This window comes from Sprattus sprattus (genome assembly GCF_963457725.1).
Source record: "Sprattus sprattus genome assembly, chromosome: 17".
Lineage (NCBI taxonomy): Eukaryota > Metazoa > Chordata > Actinopteri > Clupeiformes > Clupeidae > Sprattus > Sprattus sprattus.
Genome location: NC_137915.1, coordinates 4,083,154 through 4,100,342, shown reverse-complemented (window position 1 = coordinate 4,100,342; position 17,189 = coordinate 4,083,154). Strand labels below are relative to the sequence as shown.

Sequence of the window (17,189 nt, the reverse complement as noted above, 5' to 3'; positions counted from 1 at the left end):
CTAATAGCTCCTCAACTAGTAAATTAAAACTGCTGAAATGAATCCCTGTTGTGCGTCTAATGTTTTTGCATATACATTTGAACTACACTCCTCATAGATTTTCATGGGATAGTCAGATCTGGCTGATATCTGGCTATTTTATGGTAGATCTGGTGACCAAAGTTACTGGCCAATTATGACATGTTATGTTTTCAGTTTATTCTTGGTGATGTAAGTATGGACTCCTGGGGATCAAATCCTTCTCATTCTAAAGGCAAATAGGTGTGGCAGATGGGAGGAGAGTTGCAGCACATAACACAAAAAGAAGCAGGTAACATAAGCTCGATATTGATGGTCATAGGCAAGATCTCCATGGTAACCGCAAACTGATCTGGTTAATCTGTGTTTTCTCTTGGGGCGAGAAAGCTGACAAAATTCCCAGGTAGCCATAGGAAAACACTCTTTGTGTAGGTGCAATAGTGACCTTGGGTGGCCTGTGTTTGTCATAGTTTGGTTGTCAGACATGTTTCATAAGGATTCTAGTTTTCATAGCCAAGGTCTTGACAACATATTAAGTCAATTTAGCAGATTTATACCAAGCTACAAGACAAGACTTAAATTCAGACCTACAGTTTCTTCATATTTTCTATTTTGCCAAAACACAGTGGCCTGTGTTAGTCATAGGTTGGCAGACAATGGTGCCACCAACCTGTCATGTTTCGTGAACATTTACAGATTTATACAAAGCTACAAGACTCAGAGACTGTTTTGTCAGAACACATCGACCTTCAATGTGTGGTCTTATTGTACTAGTCTATGCATTCCATTTCTACAATGGTCAGATGAGTTGTATGTTCCCTTTTCCAGGCTGACAAGTTATTAAAAGGTGTTCTGTATCTCTTGTTACCAAGGAGATATTTATTTCAAGGAACGGTGTGATCACAGGGTTTAGAGAAACGAATCACACAAGCCATATGGCACACTATCAGCCAGGGCTTATAAAAGAAGGAGAGCCTAATTGAAGTGTGAAATACATTAGATTTGTGTTTTTAGTCATCTGTACTATGGAAATTAAATCCACTATAAAGTGTTGATGGGGTTTCTAGCCTACTTATGCACATCACTGAATGCAATATTCATCACCTGGAGACTATTTACCAGGCAAAAATAACTGCTGTTTCCTGCTGTTTTTGCTCCCTCAGTTTCTTTATTTATTTTGAGGGCATCTCTCTCCATCCATCTTTTCATGGGAAAGAGATTAGAGGACCTGATAATGAATGTGTATGTTTTATACCCTCATATAAGGAACTAAGATTCTGTTAATTTGCTTATGTATTTATTGTTTGTGTGTACCAGGGGGTAGGCCTTTTCCTAGCCTACATGGTTTAGTAACTCAAGTGGTAAACCTCCTAAAAGTTTTGCTAGGAGTGTGATTATTGTCACTGTTCTTTTTGGTGAAATTCGACCAGGTAGCTCTGAGATAATATCCTACTTTAGCAGCCTACACCAGCCTTTTATAATCGTTATTATTGCCTGTTTAGGCTGTTTTTTGTTAATATGCTTAAGTCGACTTCCAGCTGAGCTTTGTAGGCTTACTTAAAAATACTTAAAGACATTTACCGACTTTGACAGAGGCTCATCATGGTCATGAAGCACCTTTACCGTAAAGGTTCAGGCCATTCAGATTCCCTGAGTCACCTGTACATTTGGTTTGCCCCGCCCACAACAACCTCGAATGACTGTCTGGGAGGAAAGGCACTGTTTTCTTTCCAGGTAAGCTTACTTTTTTCGGGACGTGATGCAAGGTACATACTGTATATCATCTTTTTTTTGCCAATTGTAACTGTGTATATAGCCTTAATAATGTGCATTTTGTCTAGATTCTTTGTAATGGTTCGTAGCTCTCTTCGTTAAGAAAGGAACAGCCCATTGCAAAACATTCTCGATGGAAACTCGATGGAATGTTATAATGTGACGCCTTATTTTTCAGATGCGCATCTATCCGTTATTGGTTCTTCTTGCCTGTGCGCCTGAACTCGTCCTAGGCTATAGTTCAGGTCTAGTGACAGACAGCTGCGATGATATGATTCCACGCCACCAGGGCTCAAACCCATCATCGAGTCCTCCACCGTACACTATTACTACAGACGGAACCGAATATAGCGAAGGAGACGAAATCACAGGTTACGATCACGTCCTTTTGTAGTCAGAAAAGTAGGCCTATAGAACGTAATGATCGTGGTGGAAAAAAGTGATTAAAGTGCAGGCTATAATCTTAACCAGAGAGAAAGACAGCCTATTATACGTGCAACGTGATACATAATAAATACATAATTAAAGAAAATATTCCACTGTGCTGTTAAGTGGTTTGATAACCTTCCCTAGTACTTCATAAGTTGTTGTCAAGATATTTTAGGGCTTTTGCTTGGCAATTTGTTTTCTAGCTCTTCAAATAAACGGATCATAATTGAAGGAATTGTGTTTTCAGTGACTCTCAGGGCAGAATCAGTACCATTCGAGGGTTTCCTGTTGCAAGCCAGAGAAGTTGGAGGGAGGTTTCCTGTGGGGTCTTTCTCTGTGCTGGGAGCAGAGAGTAGGCTTCTGGAATGCGCTGGACTTTCTGTATGTGTCATCACAGTGCTCAAAGTCTAAAAACATAGTTTATGGTTTTGAATACATAAAATATGTCACCTTGAACATGTCACCTTGAAACAGTAACTCTAGTTCAAGGACTGGTTTCTCTGAAATGTTGTTATGAAAAACACGACAGTAGTTACAACCATCAGTTCAGTGGGAGGGAGCCCAATGATTACTGCTTTTCATTCTGCCATTACTAACAACATGTTTGGTCCTTCTCACCTGTAGAACTCGGCTGTTTCTCACTTATCTGGTGCAGGGAAAAACTCAGTTGAGAGCAAATGGAGGGCTCCTCGGTCAGGACAGCTCAAAGACATAGAGTTCAGGTGACGGATACTTTCTTCACATTTTGTCAGTGATGCCATGGAATCTTACCAATTCGACAACTTGGCCATAATCATTGACGATTATTCTACTTTTTTTTAGTGTCACGTTTGTACAAAACTTCCGTAACTATTGGGTGGGGTTCAAAAGCCCTGTGGTGGTCTTCACCACATCCATCTCCAACCCCTTACCTTCTCTAAATCCAAATGTAAGTATTAGCCTACTGCTGAAGCCGGTCTTATGGGACGATGTAATGAAATGTCGTGCTTATTAGCTGCTGTTATTATTCGATTCGATAAGACAGGTGAGGGGGCTCCATTGAATGACAACAATAATTTAAGGCCACAGAAACTAGCTCTGAGTATGCAAGCTATTGCACTTCTTTACACCTTTTATAATGAAAATTGTTGTTAAAGCATCTTTATAAAGCTGATCAAGATGATAAAGTGATTTCACAGTTAGATGCTGTTGTGGAATTATACCTAATATACTGTATAATTATACTGTGTAATGGAAATAACATAACATAAGATTGTATGTCTCTATCTCTAATAGGAACCAGCTTCCAGTGTTGGCTTTGGAGGAAGTAAGGTCTGTCTGTTTGTATGACTCTTTCTCTAATAGGAGCCAATCTCCAGTGTTGGCTGTGGAGGAGGTAAGGTCTTTCTGATTGTATGTATCTCTCTCTAATAGGAACCCATCTCCAGTGTTAGCTGTGGAGGGAGTAAGGTCTGCTTTAGCCAACCTCATAACTGTGACCCCGCCAGCAGCTCTGACTGTTACTTCATGTCAGTCCAAGAAGAACCTACTGATTCGTCACTGAAGTTTGAGATATATGGTGCATCAGAAGGGTACATCTCTATTGGATTCTCTGATGATCAGCAGATGGTATGATCATAACCAGCCATGTGTTTGTGTGCGAACATGTGTCTATATATAGATGTTTGCTGTTCTCTTCATCCCATTGTTTGCAGAGCATTTTGTGCTTAAACACAATGTTCCTGTCTACCTCATCATGTAAGGCTTTAGTTAATAGTTGAAACACATACCTTTTACTTGGTTCGATCTTGGATGTAAACAATCTTTGAATGTTACTGCTTTAGATGTCTTATTATTCTCTCTTGAATTAGTATTAAATGCTTCACGCTACCGTGCTATTCATAAAATGACAGATGGAACCTCATGTTTGATAAGATTGTTTATCTCTTCTTCCATTTATTTTATGTAACTCGTGCGTGTAATATTTTAGACATGACTGGAAGATAATAACTTGTTTATGACTGACTACTTTAGGGAAATGATGATATTTACATATGCGGAAAGGATAACAACAGTAGCATTCAAGTCCAGCATGCCTATTCTACAGGAAGAGGGTCTCCACAAATCCTGCCACTGGTACTTCTCTTGTCATTTCTGCTTTCCTATAACAGTGATGAATGTACATAGCATACATCATACACATCAGGGAGGATGGCTTATTGAAATGGAAGTCTTGTCTGCTTACCTCCTGAAAGGGAAACATTTCGGACATTAAAACATAATTTGTGGACGGAGTTATCAGCTGCACCTTTGTATCCAAGAATATTATCGCCATCCAGAGGAATGGAGTTGGATCTGTTTACTTCATCATGTTCGCCAATGGCCTCACAACAAATGGTATGGGATCAGACATTAAGCATTGCAAAGCTGCAGCAGCAAAATCAACTTCAAGGAATTTGAACCTATATGCTGGAATGATGATGATTTTCTTCAGACAGTTTGAAACTGAATCATATAAATGGCAGAGTAATGCAAACTATTCTTTCTGGCATCAACAGGTAAACTTTCGTATCACAGAGGGTCACGTTTTGTCAGTGAACAAAAAATTGACATCTCCAGACCTCAAGTTGTCACCAAATCACAGCAACCTCGAATCATCAAAGCACACGGTAAGTGATTGTACAGTATGTAATGATCAAAGCACACGGTAAGTGATTGTACAGTATTCAATGATCAAAGCACACAGCGAGTGATTGTACAGTATTTAATGATATTTGCTTAGGCTTTTAATGGTAGATCCCCTTTTGACACGTTCTGATCTTATTCAGGTGCATTGATGCTAATCGCTTGGATGACAACAGGAAGCGTGGGCATGCTCATCGCACGGTATCTGAAGGCAGTCACCAAGGGAACAGGATGCTTGGGTAAAGATCTGTGGTTTCTGGTAAGCTCCTTAAGCAAGTTCCACAAATGCAGACAAATATGACAGCAGTGGTGGTCCGTCAGGGCCTTCAAGGCCTTCTCTGCTGGCCTAAACATAATCAGAAAGTAAATGTAATAAAATAAATTTAATTTCAATATTTTCTTTTCATAAATATGTATTTAATTATTCCCCATAGTCCATTATCTTCATTGCATAGCTTCCATCGTTGTTTATTTATGTTAGAGCTTTCATCCAATCATATTTCAGCTATCATGTGTTGCCACGCTCAAAGAAATCTTCCCCGAGAACAGAAATCTTCCCTGAGGCCTTCAGAATTCACATTGAAGGCCCGTGTAAATCTGATTGGTTATCACAACTGGCTGTTTCAGTTCATTTAAGTTGAATGAACTGAAACAGACAGTTGTGACAACCAATCAGATTTCGAGTTGGCGATACTGGGCCTTCTAGAAGGCCCGGAAGATTTCTCTCCTCGCGGTGAACGTGACACGTAAACGTCCTTTGATTGGATACTGAGGCAGACCGGTGCAGTGCTTCAGTGCTCAGTTTAGCTGGCTAATGCGAAAACGACGTACATCGTTTCAATGCTTATTATGCTAGTTGTTTCAATTGGTAAGACTAAATATAATTACATTAACCAACTCAAATAAACTAGTTTACACCAACTTGATAATTCCAGTTTTTGATACAATTACAACGCCATTTTCAAGACGGAACTTTCAAGAAAAACTGGATATCGTGAGGATGGGAAGTTTAATGAAACTGCTTTGCAGGTGGGACAAACTTGTTAAAGCTCACATAGGCTACTTTCGGTGGACTTAAAACTAATCCCTGAAAATCGCCTTTTATTTTTAAGTTGTGACAGTAATATCCAAGCGATCATATAACTGAGAGTTTACTACTATTAATGTATTGTTAATACGGGTGTATTGATTTTAAATGCTCCGGAAATATGAATAAAGTCTGTTGTACTCGACTATGTTAAGGTGATGCAATGCTCACTTATACTGCCTTTCTGTATAGATATAATGGTTTGAGAGCCATGGCGTCATAATGATGGTATTAGGAGGTGGATTCACTCAGTTTAACATCGTGTAGGACATCGCTGAAGGCCTAGTCGTGAAATGCACGGACCGCCACTGTATGACAGTAATGGGTACCACTTTACAATAAGACTCCATTATAAATGGTTTGTAAATGGTTTATAAAAAAGTTATTAATTAGGTTTTAAACCCTTTGTAAGTCATTAATAACACTATGACAGTAATGAAACTAAAATAATGAAACAGGTACTAGCCTTGGTCTCTGTCTCTCCTCAGGCTCATGTATCTCTGATGGTCCTCTCCGTGGCTGCCACCATCATTGCTTTCATCTTGGTTTTCTCTCATGTAAAGGGTTGGAGTGGGGTGAGTGTGACCTCTGTGTTGAACCTCAAATGACCGATACACAAAATGAAAGCAAACTAAAAATTTGGATATGATATGGCGGCAGTTTTTTTAAACCTGTAATTACAATGTATGCATGTGTGCTTGGGTTTGCATGTGTTTTCACAGGGGTCACATCCAGTGCTTGGCTGTCTGGTCATGATCTTGGCCTTGATTCAGCCTTTGGGAGCCATTTTTCGCTGTGGGCCAGAACACCAGTGGTAAGTGAAATGACTTTCCTAGTTAACTATAGTGTACTTACTTATTCACTTATATAGCATCAGTAAGCAAGACAACTCTGAGTGACAACCGACCGCATTTGGTTATAGTTCTACACTGGTTTATTTCTTAATGCATACATCTTCTATTAAACATAGCATCCCCTACTGGTGTGGTGTGTCTATGCTATAACCAATACATCACAGTAAGCATATATATACTTTGATCATGCACCGAAGAAACGTGCTCTCTTTTCTCAAATCTTAAGGTCCTACAATTCTGATTCTATCACACAAAACTCACATAACATGATTTTGTAGTCAGCTGCCATTTTATGTTCCTTTATCACCCTTCTTTTTTATAGGAGATTTGTCTTCAACTGGTTGCACACTTTGACAGCTGTAGCAATCAAAGGCCTGTCAGGTAGGATATGCTTTAGCCTCACACCGATTATTTGAGTTGTATTGAATTTTCATGTCCTTACATTATTATTATTTTTTTTTTTTACATTTAATCAATATCAACATATTTGCAGTGGCATTGATGTAGCTGGTACTCCAATGGCATCATGGATGAGTGACTGAAAAAAACACGTCTAAACATAAAGGTCTAAACATCTTTCCACCTCTCCCTCCCCCTCCCCAGTGTCAGCCATCTTTACGGGCCTGTATCTGGTTGACAGCTCCCCGGAGGGCTGGATGCAGAAGGTGATGGGAGGGTTTGTGGGCTGGGAAGCACTGCTGTTTGCCCTGCTAGATCTACACATGAGGTGGAGACAGAAAGGTGAGGTACCACAGCTCTTTGCTGTTTAGTTGTGAACCATAGAGTGGTTTTACTTCTACTTAATTCTAAGTCATTTCTATACTAACATAATTCTACATGTACTGATGTTTTGTATCCTTATAGATGAAGACGGAGTTGACTTTGAATCAGTAAGTACTCATTGGAAATGTATCAGTTGCATATCATATGTGTGATTATATGCATGTTTACTTTTGCAATCACAAGTGTTATCAGATTGTCTGACTCCAAATTATTTTCTGTCCAATAGGTGAACATTGAATTGATTCTCCTGATCGGGTTTTTCCTGGGAAATATGGCCTTTCTCATTACCCTGCTGGTTGGCATTGGAATGACGTAGGTACTCGTGTCTCCGAAGCAGCAGTCCACGGTCAACACACACTAATTAAGCAACTCTATCAATTTGTCAAATTTATGAAGTTTATATCATGTTGCCAAATTTTGTTTTAAGGAAATGATTAATAAACTACAGTTGGTGTTGTACCATAATGTTTGAGCGTTTGTATTGTTGTAAAACTTAAAATAAAATTTAAAAACAAATAAAAAGTAAATGGTTACAAAGTTGAAAAGATGCTTTAAATGTTGAAAACATCGGTTCTGGTTCTAAGCAGATTAGGCAGAATTATTTGCAGAATTATTTGCTTTGCTAGCACTATTATAAATGTATATAAATATATCTAAATACATACAGTACCAAAGTTTTTTCTTTACTTTTATTATTTTCTACATTGTAGATTAACACTGAATACATTTAAACTACGAAAGAACACATATGGAATGAAGTACTAAACAAATTTTTTTTTATCTACCATGTAGAAAATACTCAAAAAATGAGAAGGTGTGTCCAAACTTTTGACTGGTACTGTATGAAGTGTGTAAATGTATCTCCTCCCATGTCGCTTATTTTGTTGCTTCCTTTCTTTGGGTTGTTAGTTGTTGTTTTCCGCCAATATATGGCTCACTATGTTTTAAACTTAGACGTCACCCATCCACATGAAACTTGGCATGATTGTAACCCCACATGGCTGATACAGATTATAAATTTTGTGTCCCTGGGTGGGTGTGTCCCTTTGTGCTAATGTCACCTGAAGTGGGGTAGGCTCAGACCCCTTTTTGGGCAATAGCTCAACAACCGTTTCGTCACAAATTAAAAAATACTTCTGGCAGCTTGTCCTATAGGGGGCGCATGACACTAGCTCATGAATACTCATTTGTTAAAGCAGCAATACAGAATACTGTTCCAGCAGGCTAACTACCTAAAAGGCATGCAAAAACATTGCAAACCCCACCATCAGCCCAGCTGACACTGATAGACGCTTGCCAACACACTAACTGGTGTCTTTTGGCAGTTTAGCTGGCAAAGTCATGCGTGTGAAAGCTTTTTCTTCAATTTTTGCAGGGTGTACCAGCCAGTTACACAGAACTAAATTGGGCATATACTGGATGGATAGTGGGGAAGACACAGGTGTTTATCTGTCCTTCACATGACCATATGCTATCAAAATGAATTTGAGGATGGTACCAAAACTAGTTGCCTGTAAAACCATATCTCTAAAAGTGTCAAATTGTTGCATAGTGTTACTTTAAGTAGCACCACCAAGTTCAATGCAAAAGCTAGCGCTTCACTAGCCAATATCTTGCGATGTTAAGGTTCAAAACTCATTCACTACCACATTCTATGGAAGCACTACATTTCCATGGGCACAGTGGAAATTATGAAACTCTGAAAAGGCAATCATATAAGGTAGTTGCCCCAGGGTTACTCGTCACAACAATGCGATTGCAATGCGAGTGCATTATATGTAAATCAGTGGAAAATGTATCAATCACAGACTCTCAGCATGCTATCACAGAGAATCGTGTCTAAAAATGGATATAATGAAACCGTGACTGCAACAGACTATGTATGTTGGAATGTCAATATTATTCAGTGATAACCAAGGAGACTAAACGTGAAATCCGTATTTATAATCAAGAAAAAAATATCCCGTTCAAATAGGCTGGTCTGTGTGGTTTTGATCAGTGGGGTAGTTTCTGACTGTACTTCGCCATGGTTATTTCATTCCGTTGCTGTAGGTGGCAGTACTGTATGGCAACGTTGTAAGCATTCGATCCGAGCATTCCGTGCTGGTTGGACGTAACAGCAGTTTCTCTGCCGTTACCCCTCAGATTACATATATTTTCAATCCAAGGAGCTCTTATAAACGCCTAAAAAGCGGCTCGTATCGCCAATCCTTTCATCTCCTCAAAGTTATCGTCCTAATATCGCATGTCCTCTATTCAGAACCTCCAATCTTTCGGTAAGTATGTGGTCGTTAGCCACCAAGCTAAATGGGTAACGTCGTCGAGAAAGCCCCTTGTGTTGTTTTGGAGAGAGCACAATGTTAGCCATACCAAAGCCGGGCTCTGGCCAGACGAGTAATGCTAGTTAGCGATAGCTAGCTTATTGTGTAAAAGAAACCGGAAGATTTGTGGAAGTTGAGGCGAGCAGTTCTCTGCTTGGAACGTTAACTTGGATATTTATCCGATTTCCTCCAGTATACGATAATAAATATGCATAAGCTAGCTGTTAACAGCCAGTTACCATTTTTTCCCGAAACGTTAGCTTGTGTGCTTCGTGTGATGCAAGTCATCCAATTATCCTTCAGCTAGCAAGGGGTATGATAGCTGTTTTGTTGTGTTGCTAGCTAGAGTTGACCTAGAAACACCGGATAGCTAGCTATTTAAATGTAAAGCTATATAGTAATAAGATGTGTATATACATATAATATTCCAGCTGACATGATGGACGATGTTAGAATAACCAGTTGCATTACGTTTTCACCTGATTGTACACACTTTTACCGCCGTCAAGCTATCCCTACACCGTATTAGGGTTTTTAATCATGGTTTCATGCAGCAACGTTGGAACCTTTTGGGAGTTGGTGCTGTAAACTGTGGGTGAGGGGTGGTTGCATGGGGCATGGACTACTTCACCTATTGCACGTTAGGCCTATAGACTACTTTACCCCTCACACTTTGTTCGTGGTGCTCTAGCCTGGACAGCGCTTTCCAACGCAACTGCACTGAGCAGGCTTGTTGTTGAGCGAAACCCAAGGCTTAATTTCAAATTCAGTATGCACCTATTAATAAAATAAAATAAGACTGAGTTGTTTACAAAGCATCTTTATAATTATGACAATTAAAATAGTTCATAGAGACTTAGCCTATGTCACACATTCTCATATCAATCATGAAACCTTAATCAAATCCTTACATTAAAAGTGCAAAATCGAGTCATTAGGCAAATCATAGTCCTTGAAGGTGCAAATATTTGAAGGCTTGCTGCTTTTTGGTCTTATATCTCAAAAATAAATTGTGTGAAACAGAACATGAGGTCAGGCGACAATAGAAAATCCATGCACCCACTCTTCCAATGTCTATGCTTTAAACAAAGATTTCTCTCAATTGAATCGGTACATTTTTGTTCACTCTTTGTGTATGCATCTTTCCGTGGGGTAATATCTCATAAAGGTGAAATGTGTGAATAGCTTCAAATGGATTAAAAACAATTGTGTTATGACTTTCACTCAAGCCATAAGAACCTCAAAGCTCGTTTTTACATTTTGATAATCTGGTGTATGTCTCTCCCCTCTCCAGATCCCTTTGCTGATGCAACCAAGGGTGACGACTTACTCCCGGCAGGGACCGAAGATAAAATCCACATCAGGATTCAGCAGCGGAACGGCCGAAAAACGCTTACCACTGTCCAGGGCATCGCCAATGATTACGACAAGAAGAAGCTGGTGAAGGCCTTCAAAAAGGTAACACCTCTCCCCCCATGGCTCTGGACTGAGGGCATTCACTGCCATAATCCTGTCTGTCTCCTCTGTAGGTGCATTTAAGGCTTACGGTCCTATGAGGAAGCAAAGGCATGCCTGAGCTTACTGGCTGACGCTCACACACTAAGCTTGGGGTCAGTGGGTCAGATTGACCTCACTGGTGTTTGTTCATGGCCATTGTTCAGTTTGTACACGGCGTGCACAAATTAACAAAAAGATTACTTAATGATTATTTGGGCCTATACTAAACTGCCGAGCTTGAGCTGTGCTGTGCTGAATGTTGACTTGAGGAAGGCGTTGCGTGCAAGGAGAGGCTAACCCTGTGTCTGTGATGTCTTGAGAGGCTAACCCTGTGTCTGTGATGTCTTTTTGAAAGAAGTTAGAGGCTAACCCTGTGTCTGTGATGTCTTTAGAGGCTAACCCTGTGTCTGTGATGTCTTTTTGAAAGAAGTGGATGTCTAACCCTGTGTCTGTGATGTCTTTTTAAAAGAAGTGAGAGGCTAACCCTGTGTCTGTGATGTCTTTTTGAAAGAAGTTAGAGGCTAACCCTGTGTCTGTGATGTCTGTTTAAAAGAAGTGGGAGGCTAACCCGTGTGTCTGTGATGTCTTTTTGAAAGAAGTTAGAGGCTAACCCTGTGTCTGTGATGTCTTTTTGAAAGAAGTGGATGTCTAACCCTGTGTCTGTGATGTCTTTTTAAAAGAAGTGAGAGGCTAACCCTGTGTCTGTGATGTCTTTTTGAAAGAAGTGGATGTCTAACCCTGTGTCTGTGATGTCTTTAGAGGCTAACCCTGTGTCTGTGAAGTCTTTTTGAAAGAAGTGGATGTCTAACCCTGTGTCTGTGATGTCTTTTTAAAGGCAGTGAGAGGCTAACTCTGTGTCTGTGATGTCTTTTTAAAAGGAGTGAGAGGCTAACCCTGTGTCTGATGTCTTTTTAACAGAAGTTTGCCTGCAATGGCACTGTGATCGAGCACCCTGAGTACGGGGAGGTCATCCAGCTGCAGGGAGACCAGAGGAAAAACATCTGCACATTCCTCATGGAGGTGAGCTCTTCTACCTGTCCTACCCTGTGTGTATTTAGACCACTAGCATCATTAGGAGACAGATCTGTGTGACTAGAGCACCCTGTGTGTATTTAGACCACTAGCATCATTAGGATACAGATCTGTTTGACTAGAACACCCTGTGTGTATTTAGACCACTAGCATCATTAGGAGACAGATCTGTGTGACTAGAACACCCTGTGTGTATTTAGACCACTAGCATCATTAGGATACAGATCTGTGAGACTAGAACACCCTGTGTGTATTTAGACCACTAGCATCATTAGGATACAGATCTGTGAGACTAGAACACCCTGTGTGTATTTAGTGCACTAACATCATTAGGAAACAGATCTGTGTGACTAGAGCACCACATTTAAAAGGCTCCACCCTGGGTCCCTATGTCAGTCTGTACCTTAAAAGTGTGACATTCAAGTGTGGAAGTAATAGTAATCAGTTTAAGTAACCTAAAAGGAAGTGCGGAAGTAATAGTTATCAGTTTAAGGACCCTTAAATGAAGTGTGCCTAAAGCAGACATTCAAGTGTAGAAGTAATGGTAATCATGAGGTGTTCAATTGGTCCCTTTAACTTTTCTTAACAAGTTTTCTCTTCTTTTTTTTTCTCTCCCTTTCCTTGCTTGCTGCAGATTAACATTGTGAAGGAGGAGCAGCTGAAGGTCCACGGGTTCTAGAGTGATGCCATGGGCTTTAGGACCCAGGGTTCTAGAGTCGTGCCATGGGCCTCAGGACCCAGGGCTGTGCCACTGTTACTACCGTTCTCCCCCTCCCCTCCCCCCGGCTTTCACGCTGACAATGCGTTGACAACTTAAGTTTAGCAACATGTCTGATGCACTCCTCTGAAGGGTAATAAAAGTGCAATGGCATTGTGTTTTAATGCAAAAACAACAACAACTCCGATCTCTTTGGCTCTCGTTACCCCAGCCCATCCTCTGTCCTCCACTATAAGCTGGAGAGGGGATGGGGGCTTGGGTATGGTGCTGCTCTGCAATCGCTCCTCCATGGTTGCTTGAAACATAGTCATTTTTCATAGCTAATTTAGGTGTTATTAAGTCACTAACCATCCACCGCGGTTGGGGTGAAGTCTTTTAATTTAAGAGCCCTCTTCAGCAGGGGCAACAGCTCATCGTTCAAGGCAAATGTTGCTGCCGTGCATATTGACAGAATTGTCAAATGGATAATATAGATGTAAAGAAGGGGCATTTTTAGGAGGATGAAAAGACACTTTTATTTTGTAGGTTAATGTGATTTTATTTGGCTTTTCACTGAGCTAAAGTAGGCAATTGGAAACCAGTGGGCGTAATGACTCCTCTTAACTATGCCATACTCTATACCATGGAAGTGAGTACACCCCTGTCTAATTGCACTTCAATGTCAAATCATACAGTAGGGTATTTGCTCTAATGTAAAACCAAACATGTACAGTTTAGATTTGCTATATTAAAATACAGGCCCCATAGTAGGAACTAAATTTAACAAAAGTCAGACCACCCTTAACTTTTTTCGGAATTCAGATAATTTTTTTCAATATTTTGAATGTCCAGCTGTATTGTGGATGACGGGCTCAATCCTCCTCAGATTTAGTCTGTCCCCATACATGCTAGACTCCATCAGAGCTGAACTCATTTATCTTGGTCTCATCTGACCAAAGAATATGCTATGAATCTGAATAATACGGACTGCAGGGCCTGTATTTTTAGGATAATAAATCTAAATCTCGTTTTTTAATTCGACCTAAGTAATTCAACTTTAAAAGTAATGCGGTTACCGTTAGGTGATCGTCATGGATCATTTGTCATTGAAGTGATATTGCACAGGGTTGTACTCGCTTCTGTTGTTTACTGTAAAAGGTGCATCATATTTTGCTGGCTGCTTTTTTTTTTTCTTCCCATTATTGACATTGAGTACAACCAGAGACCTCTTGGAAATGCTTGATCATATGTGTTTGTCTGTCTTTGTGTCTCTCTCTTCTCTCTGGACTGTCTGCGCTTGTTTGTTAGCACTGAGGCTATGTTCATTGAGCAGAGGTCACAGGGTCATACGATGAGGTTAAAGGTCAGCCTGGGCCCAAGAGAAAGTGAGGGAGATCTTCCAGAGACTCCAGAGAACTATTGCATGCTGGGCTCCTGGTAACATCAGCGAGTGTTTGTAGGATCAGAGGTAGTGGAAAAACGCAGACTTAAACCATGGCTGTTCAAGTCACATCCTGAACAGAAAGACAAACCATCACTTACTTCGTAAATTGGTTGGGCGGAGCAGTGGTCGAAAAAAGTACTGTATTTTGCAAGCCTCTTATTCAAAGCCCATGTGTGCGTGTGCGGATGGAATAAAAAACACATGCGAACACTGCTCTTTCCTATCCGTGGAACAATGCAATAATTGTTATCGTCACATGGACCAAATTGTGCAATAGTGTTGCCATGGTGGTCGTGACAGTGCAGTCGTGCAATACATATGACTTGATTCCTTGCAAAAAGAAACACTTCTCTAGTGCTATTAAAAATTACCCAGCTGCCTCAATTCAAAATGGAGGGTGATATTTTTTTAGGTTATGTCTGAGTTGATGGTGACATTCCAGGGGAAGTATCAGGGCATTCTAGAACCTGGCTGACCCTCATGTTGTGCCTAATCTGCATCAGTCAGCCATGTCAACTTCTCTGGTGGTTAGATTCTTTCTGAGGACTGTTACACGAGAGTAAAAGCAGTGAAAGTTTCATATTGTCCAAATGTCAATATTTTCAGGTCATAATTTGTATTGGCCCTCTTTAGCTCATTTATGCAGTGAAACGCTGTCTATGAACCAAATTAGAAGATTCTGCTTCAGGTTTTTGTGGTATTTTTATCTTGCATGCTTACATTTTACTCTTTAAGCCTAGCAATAACTTGGATTATGTTCAAAACACCCGTGCCAGTTTCTCTCTCAGACAGTAGTTGCTAAACTTTTGTGTCATGCTTTGTTTTATGACTTTCAAATGACAACATGATCAATGTGATATTCCTCCTTTGACCTTTTTTTTGAAGTGCATGAGAATACATTTTGTTTTTTTTGTTAATGAAACAGCAGTTTAATACTCGAGCATCATGTTGTTAAACTATGTGCTGAATAAAATAAAACAGGTAACTGAATTGTCTCTGGTCATGAGCCTGATTTCATTTTGGATCCAGTCAAAATAAAAGCCAGATTTGGTGTCTCCTCAGGCCTCCGGTCCATGCTGTGTGTAAATGAATGCAGGTGGCTCTGAAGCCGTCCGTGTGCTCTCGGCTCAGACCTGCTAGCCATGGCTAGGCTCTCGCTGGAGTTCCTCTTGTCTCTGCTGGCGTTCCTCTCCTCGGTTGTCTCGCGCTGGCGTTCCTCTCCTCGGTTGTCTCGCGCTGGCGTTCCTCTCCTCGGTTGTCTCGCGCTGGCGTTCCTCTCCTCGGTTGTCTTGCGCTGGGTTCCTCTCCTCGGTTGTCTCGCGCTGGCGTTCCTCTCCTCGGTTGTCTCGCGCTGGCGTTCCTCTCCTCGGTTGTCTCGCGCTGGCGTTCCTCTCCTCGGTTGTCTCGCGCTGGGTTCCTCTCCTCGGTTGTCTCGCGCTGGCGTTCCTCTCCTCGGGTGTCTCGCGCTGGCGTTCCCCAGCGCGAGACAACCGAGGAGAGGAACGCCAGCGCGAGACACCCGAGGAGAGGAACGCCAGCGCGAGACAACCGAGGAGATGAACGCCAGCGCGAGACACCCGAGGAGAGGAACGCCAGCGCGAGACAACCGAGGAGAGGAACGCCAGCGCGAGACACATCATTCTGTTTATCCGTGTGGATCTGACTAATGCTCTCAGTGGATTCTTCTCGGGATGATGCTCACCTGCCTTGTAACCAGCGTTCAAATGAAGGAGCTCTTCAGTCACTTGGCCATATTTAGGTTCTGTCAGGGTGTGAAAACAGACATAAAGTGGTCATAGTCTGTCCCACCTTACAGGGGCCTGTGGGTCAGCAGACAATGTGACTTTAGTTTTAATGTTTAGATCTGCAAAAAGGGATTAGGGATTTGGAACCAGGCCCGCTGATTTGTCGTCTAAAAAAGTGCATAGCCGGTCATGGAAGGGGATAGGATAAGTTATGAATTTCACCAAGGCCATATGTCGCCACTAAGTGGGATTTAGAATCCTTTGTTTTTCTTAGCACATACTTTGAATATTGAAGTGTCTCATATATGTCAACACTTTTTGAGTAAGAAGAATGTACATACATTTTTAGAAAATTGAACTAATAAGCCAAACCAACAGCTTTTTTCCCTAGCAGGGGCCGAAGATGCCCCAGTAGTGAAAAGAATCCGAGCGTTTTGAGCCCGGTGTGGTGAGGTATGTGCTACTCCAGTCAGACTCTGGGCGGCTGTGTGGGTGTTTGTGTCAGCTTTTTTCCTGCCCGTACCTCTTGGAGATTTCAGGAACAGACGGTGGAGTGAGAGGAGCCCGAGGCTGCCCGGCGTCCTCTCCGTGCCACTCAATTAATTCCGGCAAGAAGGCACACGAGAACGGGAGACGGGCGCGGCTGCGGAGTTAATGATGGATGCCTCCGATTCATTGCCAGGCTTTCCCCTCCGTTTACAACCATGTTTGTTTGTTTGTTTCGTACGCTGCATTTGTTACGACGAGGACTTTCTTGGAGTCGACACTTTGAATTTAGTACAATTTACGGGAGAGAAACTTATATTCCCACACCTAACATAAGCCACGAAGGAAGGGAAAATGGA

General features: G+C 41.3%; 2 protein-coding genes across 2 annotated transcripts; both read left to right on the top strand.

The window, feature by feature from the left end:
* Positions 1–1,969: 1,969 nt before the first annotated feature.
* On the top strand, positions 1,970–7,924 carry LOC308378383 (putative ferric-chelate reductase 1; the record flags this gene model as incomplete). Its single annotated transcript, XM_080855281.1, is given in 16 exon segments — positions 1,970–2,162; positions 2,468–2,601; positions 2,845–2,942; positions 3,043–3,148; positions 3,634–3,828; positions 4,234–4,335; positions 4,455–4,478; positions 4,482–4,596; positions 4,758–4,868; positions 5,028–5,143; positions 6,460–6,546; positions 6,694–6,785; positions 7,148–7,206; positions 7,429–7,566; positions 7,690–7,715; positions 7,835–7,924. Coding segments are annotated over 16 exon segments (1,686 nt in total).
* Positions 7,925–9,701: 1,777 nt separating this feature from the next.
* eif1b (eukaryotic translation initiation factor 1B) lies at positions 9,702–15,589 on the top strand. Its single transcript, XM_080855292.1, has 4 exons — positions 9,702–9,884; positions 11,224–11,387; positions 12,345–12,446; positions 13,093–15,589. Exons 1-4 carry the CDS (start codon positions 9,854–9,856, stop codon positions 13,135–13,137), a joined length of 342 nt encoding a protein of 113 aa, XP_080711418.1. The 5' UTR covers positions 9,702–9,853; the 3' UTR covers positions 13,138–15,589.
* Positions 15,590–17,189: the final 1,600 nt, after the last annotated feature.

Excerpts from the sequence above, each read along its gene's own strand:
- eif1b (XM_080855292.1), top strand. The coding sequence starts at position 9,854 with ATGTCCTCTATTCAGAACCTCCAATCTTTCG. Across the intron at positions 9,885-11,223 it reads TCAGAACCTCCAATCTTTCG|ATCCCTTTGCTGATGCAACC; the intron begins GTAAGTATGTGG and ends TCCCCTCTCCAG. Across the intron at positions 12,447-13,092 it reads TCTGCACATTCCTCATGGAG|ATTAACATTGTGAAGGAGGA; the intron begins GTGAGCTCTTCT and ends TGCTTGCTGCAG.